This window comes from Bactrocera dorsalis, chromosome 1, assembly GCF_023373825.1.
Source record: "Bactrocera dorsalis isolate Fly_Bdor chromosome 1, ASM2337382v1, whole genome shotgun sequence".
NCBI lineage: Eukaryota > Metazoa > Arthropoda > Insecta > Diptera > Tephritidae > Bactrocera > Bactrocera dorsalis.
In genome coordinates this window covers 43344079-43371724 of record NC_064303.1, presented here as the reverse complement: position 1 = coordinate 43371724, position 27646 = coordinate 43344079, and the positions used below count along the sequence as shown (strand labels likewise).

The window sequence follows — 27646 nt, the reverse complement described above, 5'->3', positions numbered from 1 at the left end:
CTATACGGTCACAGCAGGAAATTGCGCTGGCAATTGCTTCGTCAGGCATCGCTGCTACTCTACTTGATGGCGGCCGAACAGCACATTCTGCGTTGAAATTACCGTTGAACATCCAAGTCGTTGAAACACCAACGTGCAACATATCGAGGAATTCAGCAATGGCAAAAGTTTTGCAAGGAGCTGGAATAGTTCTATGGGACGAGTGCCCAATGGCTAACAAAAAGTCATTAGAAGCATTCAATAGAACAATGCAAGATTTACGCCAAAAGCAACAACTTTTTGGCGGAGCATTAGTCTTATTATCCGGCGATTTTCGGCAAACTTTGCCAGTCATTCCTCGATCAACTCCTGCCGACGAAATAAACGCATGTTTAAAATCGTCAGTTTTGTGGAGACATGTTCAAAGGCTGACTCTTACCATCAACATGCGAGTCCAATTGCAAAATGATCGATCCGCAGCGGCGTTTTCGAAGCAGTTGTTGGACATTGGCGAAGGCAAAATACCAATCGATGATACCGGTTTGATCACATTGCTGAACAACTTTTGTACACTTTTACAATCGAAAGAAGAATTGATTGAAAGTGTATTTCCGAATATTGTTGAATACTATCAACGCAACGATTATTTAAGTGAACGCGCAATATTGGCACCAAAAAATGTACACGTCAACGAAATCAATTTTGCCATTCAAGAAAAACTGCCAGGAGAAGCTACAACATACATATATATCGATTGATAGCGTTTTGAATCAAGATGAAGTAGTCAATTATCCAACTGAGTTCTTGAATTCTTTGGATCCCCCCGGTCTGCCACCGCATCGTTTGGTCCTGAAAGTCGGTTCACCCATTATACTTCTACGAAATCTTAATCCACCGACTTTGTGTAATGCACAAGGCTTTCAGTCAAAAAATTGCGGCCAAATTTGATTGAAGCAACAATACTAAATGGCAAGGCAGCAGGTGATGTCGTACTCTTACCACGCATTCCCATGATTCCAACGGACATGCCGTTTGAATTTAAGCGCTTGCAGTTCCCAGTACGTCTTGCCTTTGCGATGACCATCAACAAATCACAAGGGCAAACGTTTCAAGTGTGCGGCGTCAATTTGAAAGAACCGTGCTTCTCCCACGGCCAATTGTTCGTCGCATGCTCGAGAGTGGGAACACCAAGGTGCTTATTCATTTACGCGCCAGGTGGAAAACCAAAAATGTTGTATACCAATATATTTTATAAATAAGTAACAGTTTTACAACAATAAATAAAACACAGAGTAAAAACCCTTAAGAGTTTTAATCGATTTAGGTGTAGCGAGGCACACAGGGTAACAGCTAGTTTTTTTCATAAAATAAACGCTATTTGCTATTTACGAGCAGTGAAATCTTCTTCCGGAATCTTAAACTTTGTTAAATAGCACATCATACCTCAAAAGTTAGCAAAAAAATATTTATAGTTATCTATATACATAAATAAAAATGAATCGCCAAAATGTATGTATGTACGCTCATCACTTTCATACAACCTTCATTTTCCCATACAAACTAATTAATGTTTGTTTATTAGTAACGCTAAGGGAACGACTGAGCCAATTTTGGTGAAATTTTCAGAAAATGTTCCATATGGATCAGGGAAGGTTTAGAAATAAAAAAAACCTGTATGCTCGTGAGGAAAAGTCGGAAAATTGGATTATTCCAAAAAGTTAATTTTTTCCATACAAATTTTTTCATTAAATTTTTTTTGTTTTGTTTTTCAATTATTTAAATCGTTCAAATTTGGCGTTTGCTTCAAAAATTTTTGAAAACTATTCAGTGAAAATGTTATGTGTCTTGCAAACAAAGTGATCAATTACAGATTGAATTTTGTTACGATGCCATGAAGAGGTCGCGCTAATATCGGTCGGCGTTCTTTTTGGCATCAACATACATTAGCAGCCCAAGGCACATGTACGAGTACTCCCAGAATGCGATGCCATACGTGCGGTATTATGCATCGCGGTCAATCAGAAAGCGATCGTCACGATGTCAGAGCAAGACTTTTCAAGCAACAGCTTCGATGGACTTTATCTTGAAGCAACGCATATATGGCGCTGTAAGATGCTAGATGTACTCTGTTGAGTGGCAAAAAAAAGGTTTGCCGCACGCACACATTCTTCTTTGGATGGTGGAAGGTGGTTACACCAGATCAAATTGATGGAATCATTCAATAATGCGGCAATTCCTGATGCAAAGAAAGATCCACTATTATACGAAGTGATGAAAACCAATAAGGTTCATGGACCTTGCGGACACCACAACCCCACTTCGGTTTGAATGTCTGTCAATAAATGCACGAAACAGTATCCACGTACTTTTCTTTCGGAAACACAAACTAGAAATGATGGATATCCACTCTATCGGCGTTGCTCACCAGACGACAATGGCAGAACATTTAGCATTCAATTTAGAGGCGTGAGTATCGAAGTACCATATTCGCTACTGTTGTCTAATTCACATTCAAAATTCATGTCAATGTTGAGTATTGCAGTTTGGTGTAATCGATAAAATACGTTTGTAAGTACGTCACCAAAGGAATCAACATGGCGATTATTGGTCTTGAACGATACGGTCTATACGTGAACTGCAACTAAGCGCTTTGAAGGATATTTACTTTTGCAATTCATGAACGTTTTCCGACTGTTGTGGATCTCGCAGTTAATTTGGAGAATGGCCAAAGAGTGTATTTCATCCCAGAGAATACAGTATAGCCAGTGGAAACATCGCCAGCAACAAAATTAACATTGACGAGTTTCTTCTTAACTTTCGTCAATGATGTGTTTGTGAGAACATTGCTCTATTCGAAAATACCTTGATATTGCACATGGAATGCATCGTCGAATAGTTACGCAGAAAGCAAGGTCAACCAGTAGATTGACATCTAGGTGTCTTATCAACTAATGCATTAGGACGAATTTACACTATCCACCCGAAAAACGACGATTGTTTCTACCTTCGGTTGCTATTGATTCATGTACGCGGTTCAACTTTATTTGAGTCATTGCTTACTGTGAATGGTTCGATGTGTGCAAGTTTTGGAAAAGTAAGCCAGCAATTACAAATGCTGGATGCACGCTAATCACTGGAATGAAAATGAAGTTAGCATACTTTTCGATATAAACCTCGACATTGTCAAAGACATTTTACATCGTCTTCGCTAGAAATTGGAAATGGTACAATTTCGGTTGATACTTCCGGTGGTTCGATATCAATTCCATCTTCCCTTTATCAATTCACGAAGGATGAACTCATCACAAATGTTCGAACATTGGCCAAATTATCATAACTACGATTCCTTAAGTGCACGCACAATGTTAGCTGCCAAAAATACCGATGTTGTTGACTTCAACTGCAATATTCAAAGTCAAGTTCCGGGAGACTTGCGCTCATACAAATCGATCGATCGTCTTGACTATGAAGACGACGCCGTTGGAAAACCATCTTTTCTGTACAACGGAGCAGAAACCGAAAGGTGTTGTTTATAAAGCTGCGTTACATTGAAAAAAAAAATTAAATGATAAATTTAACTTTCTTTTCATTTCAAACTACATAATTTCACGCAGGACAACGGCTGCGGGGTCAGCTAGTTTTATTATATTTTCGTAGAAATTTCGAGCATTAACACTGTCGGCCAGCTTGTCAAGCTCTTCATACTCACGCATTTCAGCCTCTCTATTTTTCTGTCTGCAAATTCGTCACGCTTCCCTCTTTAACTCTCGGTATCTATTCCATACCGTTCGTATTGTGATTAATCGTAACGTAGCGAGGTAGGTAGTCTGTTTTGTCTCACTGCGACACTACACTCCTCGTCCTCCCAATTATACAGAGTTGTTGATGAGTGCTCTCAGAGAGCAGGAGTTCAAGTCGAGTAGAAAATGCGTTGTGATTGCCGCTTTTCGATGTCGAACCTTCTTGTGTTTGTTGACGGGCGGTTTTTGTTACAAGATAGTGGTCTGAGTCGATGTTAGGCCCTCGAAGTGTACGCACATCCAAAATACTGGAGTCGTGTCTATCAGAAAATTTAAAAAGATGGGCGTGGCCTTGCCCTCTACAAATCTAAACATCTCCTAAAACACTAAAGCTACAATAACCAAATTTGGCCACCAAAAATATTATAAGAACTCCTACCGTCAGTGTGAAAATGGATTAAATCGGGAGATAACTCTCCATATAGCGACACTGTTAAAAACTACTAAATAACCGAATACATAAGTCAGAGACACTAAATTTTATGAGAGCAGGTGTTAATATTGGACGATGGGCGTGGCACCGCCCACTTTTGGTGAAATCCCATATCTCGCTAACCGACCGACTGATTTCGACAAAACGTGGCATTCTTCTTTTATTTTTATGTCACAGTACGGAAGTGGATGAAATCGGGCAAGAACCTACTTTCCATATAGCACAATTTTAAATTACATTTGATTCTTTCACTTTTCAGTACATAAATCAAAAAGTAATTAATAAAACGGGATATTAATAACTCCTTTAAAGTATACCACCTAATCAATACTTCCGAGCCTCCATACTCGTATACCTAACATGAAGATTTTTCGAACTTTCAGGTGACTTAATACTGCATATTTCGGCCAACATTTCAGTTATCTCCATGAAAATTAGAGAGCGTACTCGTATTTTAAACGATAATTAGAAATCATATCACCATAATTAAAATTATAATACAGTGGGCGTCCAACACTCCAACCAACGAAATTTTATTTGCAAACCTTATTTGTATAATTTAAATCGAATGTTTTTTTTTTACGTGCGCATAAATTGCTACAATTAATTAGTCAGCGATATTCGGAGTTCCCGGAATATACGAGTGGCGAAGTTTTGTCAGATTGTGCAGCAGAGACAGTTCTAATTACAGTGTTGCTTAGTAAAGAGCGATAAGTACGAGTAATAAGCATTAAGTTGCATGAGTAAGAAATAAAAATAAGAGCATAGTTGGGACTTTTATTTTACAATCCAGCCGATTTCATCCATTTTTACAGCGTCATTAGAGGTGCTTCTGGTCTAGAGTCTTGAGCGAATCTAGTTATTGTAGCTTAAGTGGTCCTTTGCATTTTAGTGCCAGTGTCTGTATGTGGGAAGTGTATGCGGTTATCTTTAGATTTCGTCCATATTTACATTAGGAGTTCTTAAGGTCTACTTCTTGAGCGAATTTGATTATTGCAGCTTAAGTGGTAAAGCAGATATGTATGTACAATAACCCAATTAGAGGTCGGGGCCACGACCGTTAAATTTCGGCCCAAAGGTATCTTTTTAATGCAATTACAGTTCTTATTTAGTTCTTAGGTGGGCGTAGCAGTAGTCCGATTCATTAATCATGATATCATATCTCGACACGCGGATTTCAACTCGGTTACGATTTTTAATGGTTATTATAGTCTCCTCGTAAAAAACAAAAAAATATTAACAGTAGTTTTATTTTAATCGGTAAATAAGTTTATTTATTAATTTGCTAATATTAATGTTATTTATATAAATAATAATTTTTGTGCTTTAAAATGAACCAAGTAGTAAGTTCTGGAATCCATTAAATAAAAAGAGTCATAAGCCTGTTATTAAAAATTTTGTGCTAGTAATATTCAATTGGGCCTAAGGTTGTAAACCTTTTGTCCGCTGAGAATTGCGTAAGTATTGTAAAGCGTAAACCTGAGAAAACTTGCGAAAAAATATAAATAACAAGCTAAGTATCGACGCGATTGTTTCAAAAGTTGATAATATCAAAGATTGTTGATCGTAAGTATTGTAAGGCAGCATTTGTTTTAGGCCGTAAACCTGAGAAACCTTACCAAAAAAAGTAAATAGCAAGTTAAGGTGTTTTTATTACGAATTTGAGTTTAAAAATTTTCCATGTGACACTGTAAATAATACTACTCGACACATTTGAAAACAAAATCTACGATTGATGTACTGTGGGGTATTTGAGGGCACGATTCCGATTACTTTGGCGGAGGGGTAAAAAAACCGAATTTCCATATAAATAATATAAAAATAACTTATATTTTTCAAAATATTCACGATTAAAGATTCAAAAATTTGCACTAAAAACACATGGTATTTCTTTAAGTTTCAAAATTTTTTTTTACATTTTACACTTGGTATATTTAAATATACACTTTAAACGTTGAAATAAGTTCACATTTCACTTTTATATGTAATATTTTACCTAAATTTATTAATTTAAAAATCACTCATCACAATCATCGATGCGAAGGTTAGATTGTTTACAATTATGAGGAAAACGAGCGTTGCCACATCTTAAACACCAAATTTGCAGGATTCTTAACGATTTTTCTTTGTTTTTTTGCTTGATTATCTTTTTTATACTAATTATAATAAAAAATACTTTCCAACATTTTTCAAGTTATAATATTAATTTGTGAAAACTTTTTTCATATATATATGTATATGTATAATATGCGATTTATGTTCAATAAAAACAAATAAGTAAAAAATCTACGATAATATTGTAAAATTTATATCATATCGGGGTGACTGAAGTACTTTCGCGTAGTACCCCTTTCTGCGTTGAAAATAAAAAAAATATATTGAAAAAATATATTATGACTGCATAATAACCAAAAAATATAACCACCTTATATCCGATACTGAAATAAAATAAATTTTCGTTATAAAATGGATAAATATTGGTTATTATATCTGTCAGCGATTTCCATTTATTTTTGATGATACATTGGTTTGTATTTTAGGCGACGATAAATGTATGTATATATTATTATATTTAAAATATGAGTTTTGGGTATGAAGTGGTTATATTTTTCTGTTATCATGCACTCATATTGAAAGAAAATTTGAGTTTTCGTACTGTACTGCATACTTTAGACTTTATTACGTAATATTATTATATAATATTACTTATACATATGTATATATAATATTATTATATAATATTACTAATACATGTATATAATATCACTTATTTGCTTAATAAATTTAAAAAAGAAAATATCCATATGCATGAATAGAGGAATTTTTGCGAAAAAGAGGAGTTTCAGCCAATTGCCTTATAATCACATGGCAGCGCTCCATTTCGTCGTAATTTTAGGTAGACAAATGAGGTTGAAACGAGTGTAAAATGAAATTTTTAAAATAAAGATTTTTTAGGTAAAAAACCTGCTAAAAGTGTAAAATGTAGATTTATTTAAAAGATTATAGTGCAATTTAATTAATTTGAAGTGAAAAATGTGAAAGACTTCCTCTTTCGGTACGGTACCTTCAAATCGCGGCGCCAAAGAAATCGGAATTGTGCCTATTTGAGGTGTGTTGATAACGAATTTGAGTTAAAAACTTTTCCATCGCGTTCAATTGTTTTTGTCATTTTAGTAAATAGTGGTAGTTTGACCCCTACAAGACTTGACTATAATACAAATAATCCTACATGTTAGCAACTTTATAGTTACTATCAATTTCGGTTTTAGCAACGAAAAATTAGAACGCTACAGTCTCTAACATCATAGTCACAAAATGACTGTAAACTAGTGTAATCAATTAAAATTAAAAAAAACTGCTATTGGAGTGGAGTGAACCGCTCCAGACAAGTTACGAGTTTATAAGAGTCAAAAAACTAACTTCTCCGAAAACATTGATTAACGCTGGTATGAATCATAACAATACAAATGACATTCTTTTGAATAATATGAAATGAAGAATTATTTTAACCAAACAAATATTAGATCCGAAAAAATACTGAGTACTCAAAGTATTGAATAATTTTCTAAAGATATTGGGATCAGGATTTACTTCACAGTAATAAAAATAATATTAACAGATTAACAAATAAATTTATTTAACGAAGAAAGTGAAATTACTATTAATATTCTTTTGATATTTACAAGGAGACGATAATAATGATTGAAAATTGTAACAGAACGATATATTTTTTTCATAAAATAAACGCTTGGCGCTCAGAAAACTGCGAGCAATAAAAGCTATTTGCGAGCAGTGAAATCGTCTTCCGAAATCTTAAACTTTGTTAAATAGCACATCATACCTCAAAAGTAAGCAAAAAAATATTTATAGTTATTTTTATTATATTGAGTTTTCAAAAAAGTCATGCGGTATTTTCGCTAGTTGGCGCTGAAAGCGCGTAGTTCTAGTTTACCTCTAGTACCGTCAAAAAAGGTAATTTTTTACTCTCTTATTATGGTAGAATAAAAACAGATCACATCCGATTTTTTGCGTATATATTAAGAGGTATTATTGAACGACAAAAGAAAATTATTTTATGTCAAAAAAATTGCTGAAATATCAATGATCTCGTTGATTGACATTTTTTGCGGCCGTCAACTTCTTGGCTAGGCTTCTAAAAATTGGAGACGTAGGCCTGTATTTTGTAAAAAGTGCCATTTTTACCTGTGCTTTTTGACATCAAAATAGTTAAACAATTGCCAAAATGCCATTTTTCTCGGAAAAGCGCTCTATCACGCACTTGAGTATAAAAATGTCTATAAACTACGCTTTAATTTAGATAAATCGGTTAAATAATTTGCTCGCAATTTCGACGGCCGGATAAAAAAGATAGTTTCGAGGAATCGACCCTCAAAGTTTTGGTACCTATGTAGCCGCTGATGTAGATTAGCGCCTAAGGGCATTATGGCAATAATTTGTTATTTTGTTACGAAAGTTAATGTGATGACAGTCCATGCTCATCTGAATAACTGGAGGAAGAAAAATGAATGCTGGTATTGTCACTAGCGAAGCGAATGAAATTTTAGGCGAATTTCGCTATTTCGAATTGCGAGTAGCGAGCGCACAGTAAATTCGCCACGAAGTGACGAAAGAACTAGCGAAAATGAATATTTGGTATTGTCACTTGCGAATTTATAAAATTCGCTTCGCCTCAACTGTCAAAATTTGGCGTACGTTTATTTGATTCGAGAATCTAATTAAAAATGGAGAAAACGTTAGTAAAATTTTAAAAATTTATTTATTGTATTTAATTCATTACAAATTTAATTGTTTTTAGAATAAAACGAACTACTCAAAAGCAATTTGAGGTACTGGTGAAGTTGATGAAAGGAAATCCTGAGTTAGCCAGAGGAATGACGCCGTTTGGCTCAACAAAAAAAAAATAGGATGGAGTTGTGGAAAGGTATTTAACTTCAGAGTTAAACAATATCGGCCCTCCAATACGTAGTGGCAGCGAGTGGAATAAGGTAAAAATAAACAAGTTTGATGGCATATATGTACATATCTGTATTGATTTGTGTTTTTTTAGATTTGGTTGGACTACAAGTTAAAATTAAAAAAGAAAATTGCAGAAAATCGAAAAGAGATTGCAGCCACAGGTGGAGGACCATACACCCAACGCAGTTTAACGCCTTTGGAGCAGGCCGTGGACGAGGTGCTCAGCTTGCAGCAGGCAGTGAATCCAAGCGGAGCCGCATTTGGAAGCACTGCACCTGCAAATTTAGAAGAAGAACATCTGGAAGATGTCGAGGTTCACCTTGAACAGGCTGCAAATGTTAGCATTACGTCTAGGCAGGCACCTACAAGCAGAGTGGAGGAGCGCGAAATTTTGCGTATGAAGGCTTTGGAGAAGCAAGCTGAAACGCAAAAAAGCCTTGTCGGTATTATGCAAAATATTAATTCGGTGTGTAATGAAATTTCTAGATACAACAGAAAAGTTTATTATAGTTATTTATTTGTATTATTATTTTATTAGTTATTTTATTGTAGTTATGTTATATATATAATCACGGTAAAATTTCAAAACAATAATAATAATATGTCAAATATATCAATTTCGGATGAACTCGTGTGACATTTCTCAATTATTTTAGTATGGCAACAAAAAAATTGAGCGAATGTGTTCATTCGCCAGTCACAATATGAACATGGCGAATTTTCGCCTAAAACATTCGACTCGCCAATGCATTCGATTCGCCAGTGACAATACCAGCAGAAGAGTCTTACCTAAGTTGTGGAACTGTAGTGGATTAGTACATAAGTAGCATAAGTTATACTTACATATGTTCCAATGCAGAATTTTGTCTCGGTGGAAAAGGGAAGACGATACAGATTGACGAAACGATAATTGTTAATAATATTCTGCTAATGTTACTAGCAAAATAAGCATGTTATGATATAATATTATCATATATTACAATATCACATAGAACATATTTCGAGATTGGCGGTCTTCATCCACGTTGTAAAAACAATAACAGTGGTGCAGCCAATACCAGGAGTAGCCTAAATATTTTATTAAATTTAAATATGAAAAACTTCATTAGAAAGTTTGAAATATCGGGTTGTCAAAAAAAACTTGCGGTATTTTCGCTAGTTGGCGCTGAAAGCGCGTAGTTCTTCGTTTTATTCGTCGCATCGGGTCATGCTATACCTTTTTGGAAAGCTCATTTCACGCGCTAACACGTGTTTGATTGATTGTCGTTTCTTTTAAGTCGTTCGTGAGTTATAGCGTCGCAAACATGGAGCAAAATAAAGAGAAAATACGGCATATTTTACAGTACTACTACGATAAAGGCAAAAATGCATCTCAAGCCGCCAATAAAATTTGTGCAGTTTATGGACCCGATACAGTTTCCATTTCCACCGCACAACGATGATTTCAACGTTTTCGTTCTGGTGTAGATGTGGTCGAAGATGCGCCACGCTCCGGAAGGCCTGTCGTCGAAAATTGCGATAATTCGCTGAATTGGTCGAAAGAGACTGACATAGTACTCATCAAACCGTTATAAATCATTTGAAGAAGCTTGGAGTCACTAAGAAGCTCGATTCACTCATTTATCATTAACGGTTAGTTTAAAAAAAGCCGATTGTGCGTACATATAGGTTACAGGTAGCAAATTGCTTTTGAAAGGTCTAAAGGGTTCTAAGATTTTCCACTACAAAAAGTGGTAATTTCTTCTTTCCTGAAGCATTGGTAGACACTAAAAATGTTAACCTTTCTTTGGTGTTTTTTTCTGGTGCAGATAGTACTTCCAAAGAAGGTATTTTTTCAGGAAGCTATTTCCAATAAAATTAGGCTGGAGGAAAAACATAGGTCATATTTAATCTTTATCCCCTTAAGGGGACTTAACTTTTTATTTTTCAAAGATCAAAAGTTATATAAAGACATTTTTGGTTTCATGACTATTTTCCACACCGATATTGACTTATATGTATGTATATTGTATAGTATTGCAGAGTTCATAGACCTTTCATTTGAATTTACTCGTTATATATAGTGTACCATGAATACAAACTGAGTGTTTTGCAGTAAATCTTCCTCTCTTGCAGCGTAGTTCAAATATATAGAAATGACTGCATTTACTCTAGTGAAATAACGGGTGGGCCATCCAACGTTTTAAATTTGAATTATCTATATTTCGACATTGGAAACATCAAATACCGAAATCGAAAATGAAGAAGGAACCATAACCATCAATGGTGAGCGATATCGCGCAATGTTAACCGAATTTTTCTTCAAGCAAATTGAAGAGGAAGACTTGGACAGCATCTGGTTCCAGCAGGACCGCGTTACGTGCATACAGCAAACGCTACACTCAATCTTTTACGTCCTATCTTCGAAATTTAAAATTTTATATGGCCCACCCTATATTTAAAGAACTGTTTTAAATCAGTAAATTCTCCAAATTTGTAAATACGGTACGTGAAAATAGTTAAAAATGTATGCTGCAGCTGGTGGCGCTTTTCTGGCTTCACGCCAGGCACGTCAACAGAAGAAAACTCAGCAATTGCAAGCAAAACCACATCCAACGAAATTGTCAGCGTTATCAGGTAGTGAACATGGCATTTCAACACCAACGCGCACCCAATCACGTCAGTTCCACTAGCTGCCGAACGAACAACTATCTGCGCTCGCCACAAACACAGAGTAGGAAATAAACTGCGAGCTATACAACACAATCGAAGATTCTTCTGCCTATCGATGAAGGTGATAATCAGTCGGTGCTACAAATACGCGTGCAGTATGTACATACACAAATGCACCACTTTCATAGCCGTGCTCATCCTATTCAAACACATCCACATCCTCACTATCAATTCGCGCATCAGCAGCATCATTCTCATGGAGACATTTTACCGAAGTTGGTTCACAGGCATTCAGGCAGTGGTGCTAGTAGCTTTCATCAAACAAAGCTCCCAAAGTCGGCTAGAGCGACACTTGTCCCGACTTGTCTCACAAATGGAAGCTACGCCACCTATGACGCCATAGGCTGCGGCCGAAAGTGCAATTACCACCTCAGAAAAGATGGGAACTTTATCTGCAGATAAAGCTTCCATTAATGTACCTCACCATGATGCAAAGCACTGTTCAAACCGTTTAGTAAGATTGAGAGTAGTAATACTTATATCAGGAGGAATCATTAACGATGAAGAGCACGTGACGTATGCGACGAAATGACCGCTATGAATATCAGGACACAAACTGAGTTGGCGGTGTGGAAGGATCTGCAATTTAATCAACAACCATTGCTCAGCAAAGAGTCTCATCTTTGTTATAAGGGACTAACGAATACACGTAAATGGCAAGTGTGTGCCTACTGTGAGGAAGGAATTTGCGTCTGTGAGCATATCGAGTTAGTTAGTTATGCTGATTATGCTAAACAAGAAATGAATCATGTTTTCGCTTTAATAATTTTATGCTTTTTATTTAAAAATGGTCATATAATTGTAGAAATTTAATTATTGCACATATATATTTATATACACATGTATCTACATCCTTATTTTGTATATTTAGAGCATGAACTAAGTATGTATGTATGTATATAAATGTATGTTTATTGCTTTGAACACAACGACGACTGCAAGGGAGCGAAATTTTCTTGTCTGCAAATACCAGTTTTTTTCAAAACGGAAGCGCATATTAAGTAGCTGATGTACACAACTTCCTTACTAACAGTGTTCACTCGATTGAAATGTAGATGCTTTATTAAATAAATATAGTTTAAAAAAACTAAAAAACACGCTTTTAAACCATATCAAACTAAAAAGTAAAAAATAATTCTTTGTATATACTAACAATAATAATGAAGGAAAAATTCCTGCATTATTGCGAAAATAGCGTGGAATGCTCGATATGTGAAAAATATGTCACAAGGCACCCCACGCTTTTCTCACAACTCGCAACCTTTCATTGACTAATTGTTATATTACATATATTATTTGCAACCAAGTTCTATTGACGACTTTACGAATTATTATTTCTTAATCGAATCATCTCTTCTAAAGCCCGGGTCCCATTATCGGCGCAAGTAGCACAATTTGTACCGATTTTTATTGGTCTACATCGGCGCAAAGTGCCAAAACAAAATTGAGTGAATTTTTAGCAGTCACATTATCGGCGCATATTGTGTCATTTTTTATCGGCGTTAAATATTCTGCTACGATAATCGGCGCAACGCGGTCACACTGTTGTGCTCAATCAGCTGTTTGCAGTAAAAGTTTTTATTTATTTTAAAACATGGATTATTTGAAGAAGAAAAAAGTTGCAGTTGCTCTGCTTACCATTGCAACATTAAAGCTGAAAAAGAAAATCAGAAACGTAAAACAAATCCTAAACAACGTAGTATCTGGGTGAGAAATTGGCTGGAAAGAAGAAATACTATTGGTGCATATGAAACGACTTTACGTGAATTTCAAGAAGTTGATAATCAAAAGTTTCTTTTTAAAAATTACGTGCGAATGAACGAAAACAATTTTAATGAGTTACTGCAGCTAATTTCCCCACTGATTAAAAAAAAGAGATACATGTTTTCGTGAAACTATTCTAGCAAGTCATCGTTTGGCCTGCACTCTCCGCTTTTTGGCCACGGGCGATAGGTACAAAAGTCTGTCAGCTTTTTTCCGTATTGCCCTAAACACTATCTCAAAATTTGTTCCAGAAGTTTGTGATGTGATTTACAGTCAACTTCGAGATACTTACCTGAAGGTAGGAACACATGCTTTACCAAATCCATATGTATCTTTTTCATATTTCCCCTTATTTAGATACCTTCAACAAAAGAAGAATGGGCTGAAGTTGCTTCGAAATTCGATTTATTATGGAACTTTCCTAACTGCATAGGAGCAGTTGACGGCAAGCATGTGGTCATGATCGCACCAGCAAAATCAGGAAGTACGTTTTACAACTACAAAGGAACTCACAGCATAGTGCTTATGGCAGTTGTTGATGCCAGTTATAAATATTTGTATTTGTTGTGAATGTACCTTTTGTTTTAGTGGCAGACGATGCATTTAAAATGCAAAATTATTTGATGAAGCCGTATCCTGGTCGCATTTTATCTGGTAGCAAACGTATTTTTAACTATAGGTTATCAAGGGCTAGGAGAATAGTAGAGAACTCATTTGGAATCATCATGAAGAGCTTCGAAATCTTTTCACGACCAATAAAGCTGAATCCAAATAAAACAACGAGAGTGACGTTAGCATGTTGCGCATTACACAATTTTTTAATAACAAAAAATATAAGTTATGCTACTGGATTGGTAGATAGCTGCGCTGAGGATGGAAATATTATTGAAGGTGCACGCGTTAATATTTCCATACCTACCTTTGAAAGCGCCACAGAGGATATATCAATTTCCTACATAAGCAACGAAGCAAAAACTATCCGTGAAGAATTTGAAAACTATTTCATGTCACCAGACGGCGAATTGCCATGGCAGTATAAATTTATATAACAAAGCAGACACTTAACAGAATATATGCACTTTTCATAATCTTCAAATAAATTGTATTTATTTGTATTTATAAATCAACATATTATGATAAATTTTCCTCATCTTGTTGCAATACAGCATTCATAGCTACTTGAATTAATTCCGCGTGAAGTTTATTTGCTGCTCTTTTATTTCTTTTTGATAGTTCACGCATTTGCAGTGCAAGATACATGCCCACTCCATGCCAGTGGTCTTCTTCTTTATTTAAAAATTGTATTGCGCTCTCCATTGCATCTGTTGTCACTGATTCATCAGATGCAGAGGGTTTGGATTTTCTGGCAGCTGTTGGTGGTGGTGTTACATCTGCATCCACATCCAGTGTTGAGACGGACGAACTATTCTTGCAGCGATAATGCAAACAGTAGAATTGCATAGCTGACCAAAACGGCCAATGTGGCAAAGCTTTACCGGCCGCTTGGCCTGATTTAGTTGTCATTTTTTTCTTTACATTTGAAAATGCCGTTTTTATATTCGCCCATTTTGCTTTGCATCCGTCAACTTCTTGGGTTGGAAATTTCTCCGCGATGTTATTCCAAACTTTATCTCTTTTGGCGCGATCTTTATATTCTGGGCAGGAATATTCCCAAATACAATTGTGCATTTCAATGGCCTGTATCAAATTCGTTGTGCTTTCATTTGTCCATGATGACACTATTTGTGGTTTTTTTCGTCTTTTTGTTTTGCTGGGTGTGGAAGAAATGGTTTCGTCAAGCACATTGTCCATAACACCTTCAAAAACTTCGTCGTCTGAATTCATTTCTATAAATTATTAATTAATTACTTCATATAAAAATGCATTTTAATTTTATTGTATGCAACTTACCGAATATATGTTTTATTTACATATGTTTGCAACCAGTAGAGATGTCGAAGATCGATTAATCAAAGACCTTCGACTCGATCTTTTTGTTTATTTTGTTTTTTCGGTTGGAATCGAGAATCAATTCAAAAATCATGACGATTAATGTGGATTTTTTTCAACTTTAAAATTTAAAAATTATTGATAAAGATTTTTCAAATTAATACTTAAAAATATGCTGAAAAAGAGAGATATTGGCGGTGATTGGCGTATTCGATCGATGCTCAAGTGCCCGATAAAAATCTGATCATTTTTAAATTTTTATTGCTCTTTATCAAACATTATAGCGTTCACATTATCGGCGCAACTGGGTCGATTTTGGTTGTGCATTGTAGGACCAATATCGGCCATGATTGTCGCATTTCATAATATTTAATGCGGTCACATTATCGGTACATGAAATACGCCGAAAATTGGTACCTTGCGCCGATAGTGGGACCCGGGCTTAAAGCTTCACTGTTACATGGGGTTTTACCTGTCAACTTTGAACAGTCTAGTTCTTCAATTCGAATTCCGTCCAAAGATCTACAACGACTAATTTCTACATAAGCTTGTCCAGTAGCAAACAATCGAGAGCCCAGATAAATTACTGCATGATCTACTGTACAACCTTGGATCTTATGAACGGTCGACGCCCAACTATTATTATTAGTATTATTGGCAACATTCGTCTCTCAGCGATTCCATAGCTGTATTTTGCTGGAAATTGTACCGATATTGGCTTAATTACGTGTTCACCATGTGAGCTGCTTAAACTTACCGTCGCCTTCCTACAGTGTCGCTCAAATATTCTGTTTCAGTACCACTAAAAAAAAGTTACAAACATACATACATACATACATACATACATACAAGTGAAGCTAATAAAAGCGTATTAAAAAGAAATTCTTTTGTGCAAAAAAAATAAGTCCATTTGTTTGTTTTAAATTATCAGTTGTTATTACAAATGATATATCAGTTACATGCTTCTGTTGATAAAATAACGTTAGACTTCGAGCTCTGAATAATTTTACATTTCATATATTAGTGCCAACACTACAGCTACCAATCGTCGTCAAAATTACAAATAGTTTAAAATTAGCGACAGAGACAATTTTACCTAAAATACTATGGATTTGAAACCAGCTTCAGCACCACTAATATTCTTTATTGCCCATTTGACCCTTACCTATGATTGTACGACGATTGTCCAATACTGTTTTCTTCAATTTATTAATGTGTTCGTCTTTTCTTGGGCTTGGGCTCTTCTTCGTTCACATCTTCTCGACCCTCTGCGAACCGATAAACGTTACTTTTGTCCAAGATAGCTTCACCATAAGTCACAGTCAACATTCGGACCGCGCACTTAATTTTGTTTTTATTTTACATATGAGAGTTGCTCCGCCACCATGTCAAAATCGTACTTGGCGACTTTAACGCTTGGACGAGCAAGGCAAGTATCTTTGGCACAACAGTCGGAAAATTCAGCCTCCACGAGGTAACATCCTCAAATGGGTTGAGACTGATTGACTTCGCCCCGCCCGAAATATGTTCACTAGATTGCAGCACAAGAAAATACATCAAGCTACCTGGGTGTCTCCGGATCGAAAAACTACAAACCAGATCGATCATGTTGTAATAGGCGGAAGACACGTATCCAAGTGTTTTAGACATGCGTACGCTCCGAGGTCCTAACATCGAGTCAGACCACTATCTTGTTGCAGGCAAGATTCGCAACTGTGAAAAGATAATCGACACACACCACCTCCTCATCGATTTCAAAGCTGCTTTTGAGAACACGAAAAGGAGCTGCCTTTATGCCGCGATGTCTGAATATGGTATCCCCGCAAAACTAATATGTCAACTGACGTTGAGTAACACCAAAAGGTGCGTCAGGATCGGGATGGATCTTTTCGAGCCGTTCGATACCAAACGAAGTTTCAGACAAGGCGACTTCCTATCGTCCAAAATCCACATCCCATAGAGCTATATCAAAACTGAAAGCAGAGTTAAAAGCAAAAAGCAGCAAAATTAACAACAAAACTAACCATTCAAACCAAAAATCAGCTGAAACACTCGACATCGGCAATAGCTCAGACTCGATGTCATTCGACCAAGACCTCTAAACAACTTCGCTTAGTTTATCTAGTGAACTAAATCGAGAGTTACACGATCATCCTCAATGAACCTCAAAATCCTTCAATGGAATTTGAACGGCTTCTAAAATAACTTACATGAATTACAGATCCTCATCAAAATAGAAAATCCAGACATCATAGCCTTACAAGAAACCCACCACAAAAACGAAGATATTAAAATCAGCAAAAGGAGGTGCAGCTATCTTGATCAAGAAAAATATTCAGCACAAGCCCCTCCCCGCACCACAAAACACACAAGCAGTCATAACAGAAATAAACCTAAACTTAAAAATAGTAATAATATCAATATATATTCCACCATCCCAAGCCATTCCACAAGCTGAACTGGAGATGATGTTAAATCAGCCCAATAACCACAATATTGTTTTAGGAGATTTTAACGCACACAGCCACCTATGGGGATCTTACAAAACCAATACAAAAGGGTAGGATATAGAGACACTCACAACACAATCTAACTTGACAATCCTCAACAACGGTGCACCCACTTACCTCTCCACCCACTCCACCTTCACTTACGTTGGAAAACACTAAAAGACATGCACGGAAGCGATCACTATCCCATAATCATAACATATGGCGACAACACACAACCAGCAACTATAAAACAAATTTAACGTTACATTGTAACTAAAGCTGATTGGTCAAGATATCATAACCTGATAAACTCTAAAATAAAAAACTATGAGATATCTAACAACATAAATAGTGAAGCTTCGAAACTCAGAAAATTAATAATGGTAGCCGCAAATGAAGCTATTCCTCATACATATCCACAACACACCACAAAGAAGAAAGTGTAATGGTGGAACGACCACTTAACTGAACTAAGGTCAACCAAACAAAATCTCTGGTATATATTCAAAAACAATATGACTAGCGAAAATAGAATAGCCTACAAAAAAGCGAATGCAATGTTTAAGAAGCAAGCCAAGCCGCTAAAAGAAAATCATTCTTTGAATTTACCAGCTCAATAAACAATAGAACATCAATGAAAGAACTATGGCACAATGTTAATAAATTATACGGAAATTACACTACAAACACCATCAGGACTATAAAAGACAACCTTAATAATACTTTTACGGATCCTAAGGACATAGCAAAATCCTTTGCCAAAAAATGGTCGTCATATGCAAGTGACAGCAACTTCGACAGAAAATTTATTGAACTCAAATATGCACACAATGCAACAGGATACATCACCAACGGACAAAACAAAGACGTACAAAAAATGGAAACAGACATTACTTTATCAGAATACTACACTGCACTAAACGCACTAAAAGGCAATACCCCAGGTCACGATAAAATAAACTACAAAATGATAAAAAACCTTCCTCTCGTCGCGACACGAAGGCTTCTAAACCTCTATAATAAAATACTAAACCCGAACATCATCCCACAGGAATGGAAATTGGCAACGATTATTCCACTCACAAAACCGGAAAAAGAAAAAAATTCTCTAGAGGGCTACCGACCAATCTCACTAATTTCATGTGTCAGTAAACTGATGGAAAAAATAATAGCAAACAGGCTCACCTGGGTAATGAATAAAAAGAAACTATTGTCACAAAATCAATTAGCATACAAAAATGGCAAAAGCACCACGGATGCACTCCTTTTTATAGACTATGTAGCAAACAAAGCACTATCAACTCAACTAGTAACCATATTTCAGTGATATCCATTGACTTCGAGAAAGCATTCGACAGAGTAGGCATACACACAATTAGAATGCAACTTCACGAATGGAAGATTAGTAAAAAGATAGTAGAATACATAACAGCCTTCTTGACAAAGAGAAAGTTTAGAGTACTGCTCAATGGACATTTTTCCGAAACTTACACGCTGCAAAACGGGATACCACAAGGATCCCCACTGTCAGTTGTTTTATTTCAAATCGCTTTCGAAAAACTTAACAAAATTATACTTCAACACAAAGACTTCAAGCACTGCATCTATGCGGACGATCTATACATAACAGCGAAATACAAATCAGACCAAAATTTTCGCAACAATTTCAACGAACTAAATAGGGATATCAATGATTGGTGCCTAACAAGTGGAGCGAAAATTTCAACCACGAAGTGCAAAGCTTTGCACATTTGCAGAAAAACAACATGCAACCCCGTAACCATAACACTCAACAATACAACACTCGGCTACGTCGACAAATTAAAAATTCTAGGGCTAACCTTCGACAAAAAGTTAAGCTGGTCAAGCCACGTTGAAAACCTGAAGAAAGATCTAACAAGCAGGTTAAACCTAATAAAACGTCTGGCAAGCTTTCACAGCAACTGCCACATAAATACAATCATAAACATCTTTAAAGCCATTTTTTTGCCAAAATTAGATTATGGCCTAGCTATATACGGACGTACTGCTAAAGCAAATGTAAACAAACTAAAAGCAACTTACCATGCGGCAGCTCGCTTTGCATAGGAGCATTTACGTCCACGCCTATCACTAACATACTTACAGAAGCTGGTATACCCAGCTTAGAGCAACGAATTGAAGAAGTCACAGCGAAGCTATACTACGAAATAATCAACGTGAAGGAACAACCTCACTTTTACAACTTCAAAAAAATACAAAAACAAACTAATAACAAGTCTCCAACTGCCATCCACAAAATCATAAACTTCGCGACAAACAAAGGAATTACACTACAACAAAAACTATTGTACGCACCCAAACACCCGTGGAGTTTCAGTAAAGCAAGCATAATTAAAACTGTAACCAACAAAAAAAAAGACAATACAAGTGCAACAGTTTACACCCAGTTATTTCTGGAAATACAAAATGAATATAAAAACTGGAAATTTCACTACACCGACGGAGCAAAAACTAACACAGGAGTCAGTTTTGCAATAATAGCCAATAACCACCAAACGCTACAACTCTCAAGACTCGAGGAATATTGCTCCATATTCACAGAGGAATCGGAAGCCATATTATCCGCCATAAAAATATGTAAAACCCAAAAGGGCAAACACATCATCTGCACAGACTCGCTGTCCACCATTCAAGCAATCTGCAACACCCTACACCGCAATAATACAATAGCAGAAATCCGCGATTTGCTGATCCAATTCCAAAACAAAATAAAAATAATGTGGGCTCCCGGACATATAGGAATCAAAGGCAACGAAGAAGCCGACAAAGCAGCGCGTTTCGCAATACGTGCACCAATTCAAGAACAACAAACCACAACAAAATCCGACCTAAATCGCTTCTTTAAGCACCATTTACAGAACAAACGTTTAGAAGCATGGGAAAACTACACACACCATTACAAACAATTTAACACCATAGGAAAACCAACCTTATTCCCCAACGACTGCAAAAAGATATACGTACAGAAATTCACTCGCCTGAGGCTTGGACACACTCTACTTACACACCAACACTTAATGCAGAAAACTAGTGCGCCCTTATGCAAGCTGTGTAATCTGGAAACAATATCCATACAACACATAACCGAAGAATGCCACAAAATAAAACAAGTACAAGAACAGCTGAACTTACCCCTAATCCCAGAACTACTTAAAATATTTACTAAACAAAATGTATATAGTTTAATGAATATCTTAAGACTTAGTAACAGTCTGTACGATGTTTGAAATATACGTAATTAAATTTTACGTCTAACATACCACCGGTCGATGGCGCTTTCTGTGCAAGCACCTTAGTATTAAGTTTATTTTTGTAATTTACTTTCTAAATAAACTGACAATAATAATAATAATAATCAAGGATAAGCAGCCGATATTTTAATCACCCACAACACGAAGTTCAACTTCTACTCAATCATAAATCGCCTCGACTACACGTATGCGGACCAGATACCTTTTTACGTTTTACTAGGCGAAATGAAAGGGATTACGCAAAACAAACTTACGCTGGCGGAATTTCATTGCGAAGTCAGCAGGGCATTGAATCCTGCTCTAACAAAAATTGAAGTATCGAAGTATAAACCAAACGTGCAAGTGCAATATACACAGAGTGCACCCACCCCAAAGAGCCAACCAATGGACGTAGATTCCTCACAGCAATACAGAGGCCCACCAACTTCAACGCTGCACCTTTACTAAACAACTATAGTCGTCAAATACAAGGATTACCTCCAAATAACCCATTTCGAGGAGATACACAGAAGAGGCACCAAAATCCTTCATCTCGCAACTACAACGCAGCAGAGAAGGTACAACGAGTAAACCAAATACATGAAGAAGAACTAGGCTCTCTCACACTACAACATGGCGGCGATGAATTACGATCACTTGCTACAAAACAAAGTGACGATTATGAATATAAGACGGGCTTCGTTTTTCTCAAGCGAGTGAATCAATTGCCGTGTTTTCAACGCCACTGCAGGGATACAGGCAAAGCAGTTAATATCCTCATCGACACTGGAGCAACAAACAATTACATAAGTACCAAATGTAATATCGGTGAGTCTGTTCCAATCAAACGCACAAAAGTAAAAACTCTTCATGGTTTCTCAATATCAAAATCAAAAAAAATAATATCAGTGTTAGATAATTTCCTTACATTTTTTGAAACTGATGCATTAGAAGAATTTGATATGCTTCTGGGCGCACAGGGACTCAGAACAGTTAAAGCTGAGATTAACCTTTTCGAGTATAAGCTCAGTTATAAATATAGGGCCAAGAAAGAAAGAGAAATTTTGCCAAAAATTAATTATACAGCAAGCAATGAAAAATATAGATCTGAAATTGAAAAAATAATGCAACAAAATGAAGGTACTAACACAATATTACCATTTACTACCACTGTACAAGCCACAATTAGGACGAAATCCGAAGATCCTATCTGGACAAAACAATATCCGTACCCTATATCTGATAATGATTTTATAAACAATTAAACTTTTAGAAAGTGAAATAATCGAACCTAGTAAAAGTCCGTACAATTCACCCATTTGGACAGTTGCTAAAAAAGGTACCGACGAACAAAGGAAACCTAAACGGAGAATGGTTGTAGACTTTGAAAAGCTAAACGCTCAAACTATTACAGATAGATACCCCATACCTGATGTAGCTACGACTATACAAAATCTTGGTAAAAATATTTATAACTTTAGATTTGGAATCTGGATTTCACCAGATTCTTATTAAAGAATCTGACAGAGAGAAAACAGCTTTTAGTGTAAATGGAGCCAAATATGAATTTCTTCGCATGCCTTTTGGACTGAAAAATGCTCCGTCAATTTTTCAAAGGTGTATCGATGATATCCTGAGACCATATATTGGAAAATTTGCGTATGTTTATATAGACGATGTTCTCATTTACTCTTCTTCCCCAGAAGAGCATGTCGAGCACATACGCATTATTATAAATGCACTTCATCAAGCTAGCATGAAGATTTCCAATGAAAAGTCACACTTCTTTAAAGACTCAGTAGAATACTTGGGGCACATAATTAAATACAATAAAATCACCGTCGATCCCGTAAAAATACAAGCTATAAAAGATTTTCCCACTCCTACCTCACTCAAGGAGCTTAGATCTTTTCTAGGTCTCGCAAACTATTATCGAAAATTCATAAAAAATTTTGCAGCCATTGTTAAACCACTTACCACTTTTCTCAGAGGAGACAACGGTAAAATATCAAAAAATCAAAGCGCAAAAATTAAAATCAAATTAGATGAACCTGCAATAGCAGCATTAAGTAGAATAAAAGAAGAACTTCAAGCTCAGGTCGAACTTTTCCAACCAAGTTTCAGCATACTCTTTGAATTGACCACAGACGCTAGTAACTTTGCAATAGGAGCTGTATTATCACAAAATAAAAAACCAATATCATTTATTTCACGAACACTTAGTCAAACCGAACAGAATTACTATACAAATGAGAAAGAGTTACTCGCAATTGTGTGGTTCTTACAGAAACTCCGAAATTACTTATACGGCATAGCAGACTTAACTATATACACCGATCATCAATCTTTAATTTTTGCCATATCAGAAAAAAACCCCAATACAAAATTAAAAAGATGGAAAAATTGCATCGAAGAATATGGTGCTAAAATCACTTACAAACCTGGGCATCAGAACGTTGTTGCCGATGCACTTTCCCGCCAACAAATTAATAACACATCTAATTCTGATAATTCCCAACATTCAGCACAAAGCTCCCCTATATAAAAAATCAAACGTGTAAAACAACCATTAAATTGCTTTAAAAATCAAATTATCATAAAACAATCAGATGGGAACCACGCCCAAATATCATCGCAAAATATTTTTTATTACAGTAGACATACACTTTTCTTTAACACTAAGACTGAGCTATTGGACATATTAAAAAATGTAATCAAACCAAAAGTAGTAAACGCTATAAAAATAGACGAACAATTATTATTTTATGACATTATCAACACATTTCCCAATGCCTCTATCGTTCTAACTCATAACATGGTTGACGACATAACCGACATCGAACAACGAAAACAAATCATAAATGACACACACAGACGTGCACACAGAAACTACAACAATAATTTCTCTAAAATATTACTAGCCAAACACGCTTGTAAAAAAGAAGTACAAGACTGTGAAATCTGTCTCACAAACAAATACGAACGCAGACTGTTCAAATATCATTGAACATGCATACTTATCAGCAAAACCGAAATACAATTAAAAATAAATATATATTTTTAAACATACATACATACATACGTATGTACATAAACAACCACATGCATTTAAATGCAATGTGCATCTAAATAATAATAAAAATATATGGGACACAAGTCATAAATTTACAGAAGAGATAACATTAAACACACACACATGTATTGTATTGTACAGTTGAAAACAACCCCATGTGGTGTGCCGTAAATATACATATGTTTAATTAGATAACTAAGAACTCAAAAATAGTATATACCAAATAAAATCGGAATGAATAAATTATCACTCGAAATAAGACTTTTCATTTCCCCCCACCAGTGGTAAGGAATGACAAATTCTTTTTTGAGGCCATTATTTGACAAATCAAATCAAACATTTTTTGGTCCTTCGAGCCGGATGAAGAGCTCGGCCAAATTAAAAAGTCCTGTATTTATAAAACAGGCAAAATACAAATGAGTCCTGTTTAAAATACAGGCAAATTAAAACAAAAATAATTGTAAGACGGGTGTATATTCCCGCATATTAGCAAATTAAAACCAAAACAATTGTAAGACGGGTGTATATTCCCGCATATTAACATCATGACAAATAAATTCTAATCAGATACATTTGATTTGGATCTTGGAATCTTCATATTCAAGAGGAAAATTCAACTCCTCAGAAAAATAATGAATGATCTCCACAAAATCATTACAATAAAAAGTGATGATATTAAACATTTATAAAATGTAATCAGTAAGAAATTGTGAATAAAAAAGGCAACACTAAAATAAGTGTACTGCCCAAATAAATATAATTTCTTTTACTCGCGACAAACAACAGTTTGTTAACTAGCTCCTTTATATGGCCACTGTAGTAAATGACACAAAGACCTACTCGTCTCAGTTCTTGTCCCGTCCGTCGCATTTCTTGGACGGAGGTGATGTCAGCCTTCACTCTAACGAGGACAACAACCAGCTGGACAGTGGCACCTTCCCAATTAGGTGAAATTAATAATTAATAGGAATGAACAATTTAAAAAAATTGCTTACGTGGTTTGTTCAAAAGGTATTGAGAATTTTTTATTCCTTAAAAAAGTGTTTATTTATTCATGAATATCTATAATTTCTCTTCAGTTTTGGGATCAAAAACGGCACAGGGGCCAGATTTGGTGAATACATAACTAATGTGTTGTTTTTGGCCAAATATTAGCGCACAAGCAACGCCGCATGAGCAGAGGCGTTATCATCATTATCGTCTTTTCGAGTAGGCGCAAAACCAATATTGGAGTCAGCTGTTTACTTATGTGACAAAACTTGCAAAATAATACATTTGGAAGCAATCCTATTAAAGTTTTTATTTAGCTCTGATTTAAAGAAAAATTTTAAGGGATAACAGTTATCGAATGAATAAAGACGTATTAAGTTAATTACGTTTTAGCACTGTTCGCAATATCGAATAAGCAAAATTCTTTTCGTTCGTAATATGGAAACATCAATAAGATAATCGTTAATCAGACGACCACTGTAATTATAAAATCAGCTAAGGAGTCCTCGCATAGGCACATATTTATGTATATAGTACATTTAAATCTCGTCATTACTGAGGAATTTTTGGGATAAAGATAAAATAATGAATTTATTCTATTTAATTATAGATACTATGGTAAAATATTGTATTGAGTAATTAAACCGATTTCAACAAACCTCTTTTCCGCAGTGAACGGTGAACGCCATAAAGACCATTCGTACAGGGACCATAGGTCCGGCACTACATGCAGACTGCGGCATAAGTTAAGAAATTGTTTCGCGTCTTTATGAACGGCAAACTGCCATCCGACTCGATCGAAATTGACATCCTCAAAATCTTCCCCAAAAGTAGGTGTTGAACTTAATTTTTTAAGTGTTTTATGGTTTCGAAAGAATAAAATTCCAACTTCCTCAAATGTTTCGCGACAAGCAGTTATACGTAAAGAAATTTCACGCGAGAAAATTTTACCAGTGCTTAAAAGTGGATTCGTTCTCTTAGTATTTGGCTCTTTGACAATAAGTCTATCTAATTGATTCGAGCTTACGCCGTACTCTTTGAAGTAATCCATCCATTCTTGACATTCATCTGATGGCTCCTCAAAAGTTCCTCCAGGAAAGACGCAGTGTCCAGGAGCAAAAGCCGTGTTCGTGGATCGTTCAAAAAGTAGAATCTGGAAATATGTTTGTAGAAAAATACCTTTAAATAGTTCCTTTATTAATTTATAATATTGAGAATTTTGGACTACAAAGAAAATATATAGACTTAAATATTAATTTATTATGAATAATTTACCAAAATTCATTTTTTGAAAAAAAAAATCGTGGTCTTTCTACAGTTTATGAATTTGTAAAGCGGCTTTTCTGAAATCATGGTACAATTTTGTTGGGAAATACCTTAAAATTTTTGTTCTTGAATCCACTTCAACAATAAATGATGCAGTTAAAAAAAGCATTTTTTTTTATTTTAATGAAGAAATGCCATTTTTCGTGGGTTAAATATATTCTTTCCATAATTCTTCTCATGTTTTAGTGGAGGTTTTCCTCTTCCTCTGATTACCCCGACGGATATTGAGTTGAATACTTTCAGAGCTGGAGTGTTTTCGTTCATACGTAGAATATGACGCGAATATTTGCCGTGGCCAACGCAAAAAGCACCATAAGTCTTTTCCAGAACTTTTCTCTCGAAAACTCGTAACCTCGACTCATCAGATGTTGTCATCGTCCGTGCCTCTACACCAGTGGTTCCCAAACTTATTTTGTCTACCGCCCACTTTGAGAATAAATATTTTTTTAGCGCCCCCCTTTTTTCACCTATTTAAAAACCACTATAACTTCGAATTAATTATTGTGACCTATAAATGTATGTATATTAACGTAGAATTCTAAACGAAACTTTTACTATAACCAGCAACTTGAATCCTGGGCGCAGTAGGTAACATACAACGGCGCTTAGTCTCAAGTTAACTCTTAAGGGCTCCACCTGCCAATAAGAATGTTTATTGAAACACAACTTTATAGTATTAAAACAGAGAATCTTTTATTAAAAATAAAACTAACGGGTGATTTTTTTGAGGTTAGGATTTTCATGCATTAGTATTTGACAGATCACGTGGGATTTCAGACATGGTGTCAAAGAGAAAGATGCTCAGTATGCTTTGACATTTCATCATGAATAGACTTACTAACGAGCAACGCTTGCAAATCATTGAATTTTATTACCAA

The 27646-nt window shown here is 35.6% G+C and overlaps 1 protein-coding gene, 1 long non-coding RNA gene and 1 pseudogene across 8 annotated transcripts in view; 2 read left to right on the top strand and 1 right to left on the bottom strand.

The window, feature by feature from the left end:
* Positions 1-27646, bottom strand: part of LOC105223892 (acyl-coenzyme A diphosphatase NUDT19) — a 196091-nt gene that overhangs the window by 104527 nt on the left and 63918 nt on the right. For 6 of the 7 annotated variants that reach the window (XM_049445859.1, XM_049445861.1, XM_049445860.1 and 3 more), the window contains exon 2: positions 26102-26595. In XM_049445859.1, coding sequence (XP_049301816.1) covers positions 26102-26595 — 494 coding nt within the window. The remainder of the gene's footprint in view (positions 1-26101; positions 26596-27646) is intronic. The other variant, XM_049445864.1, reaches the window with a different exon arrangement.
* LOC125775666 (uncharacterized) lies at positions 8188-9817 on the top strand. The gene is made up of 2 exons (XR_007421263.1): positions 8188-9218; positions 9281-9817. It is a non-coding gene; the product is annotated as an uncharacterized LOC125775666 (long non-coding RNA).
* LOC125775423 (uncharacterized) lies at positions 11694-12874 on the top strand (annotated as a pseudogene).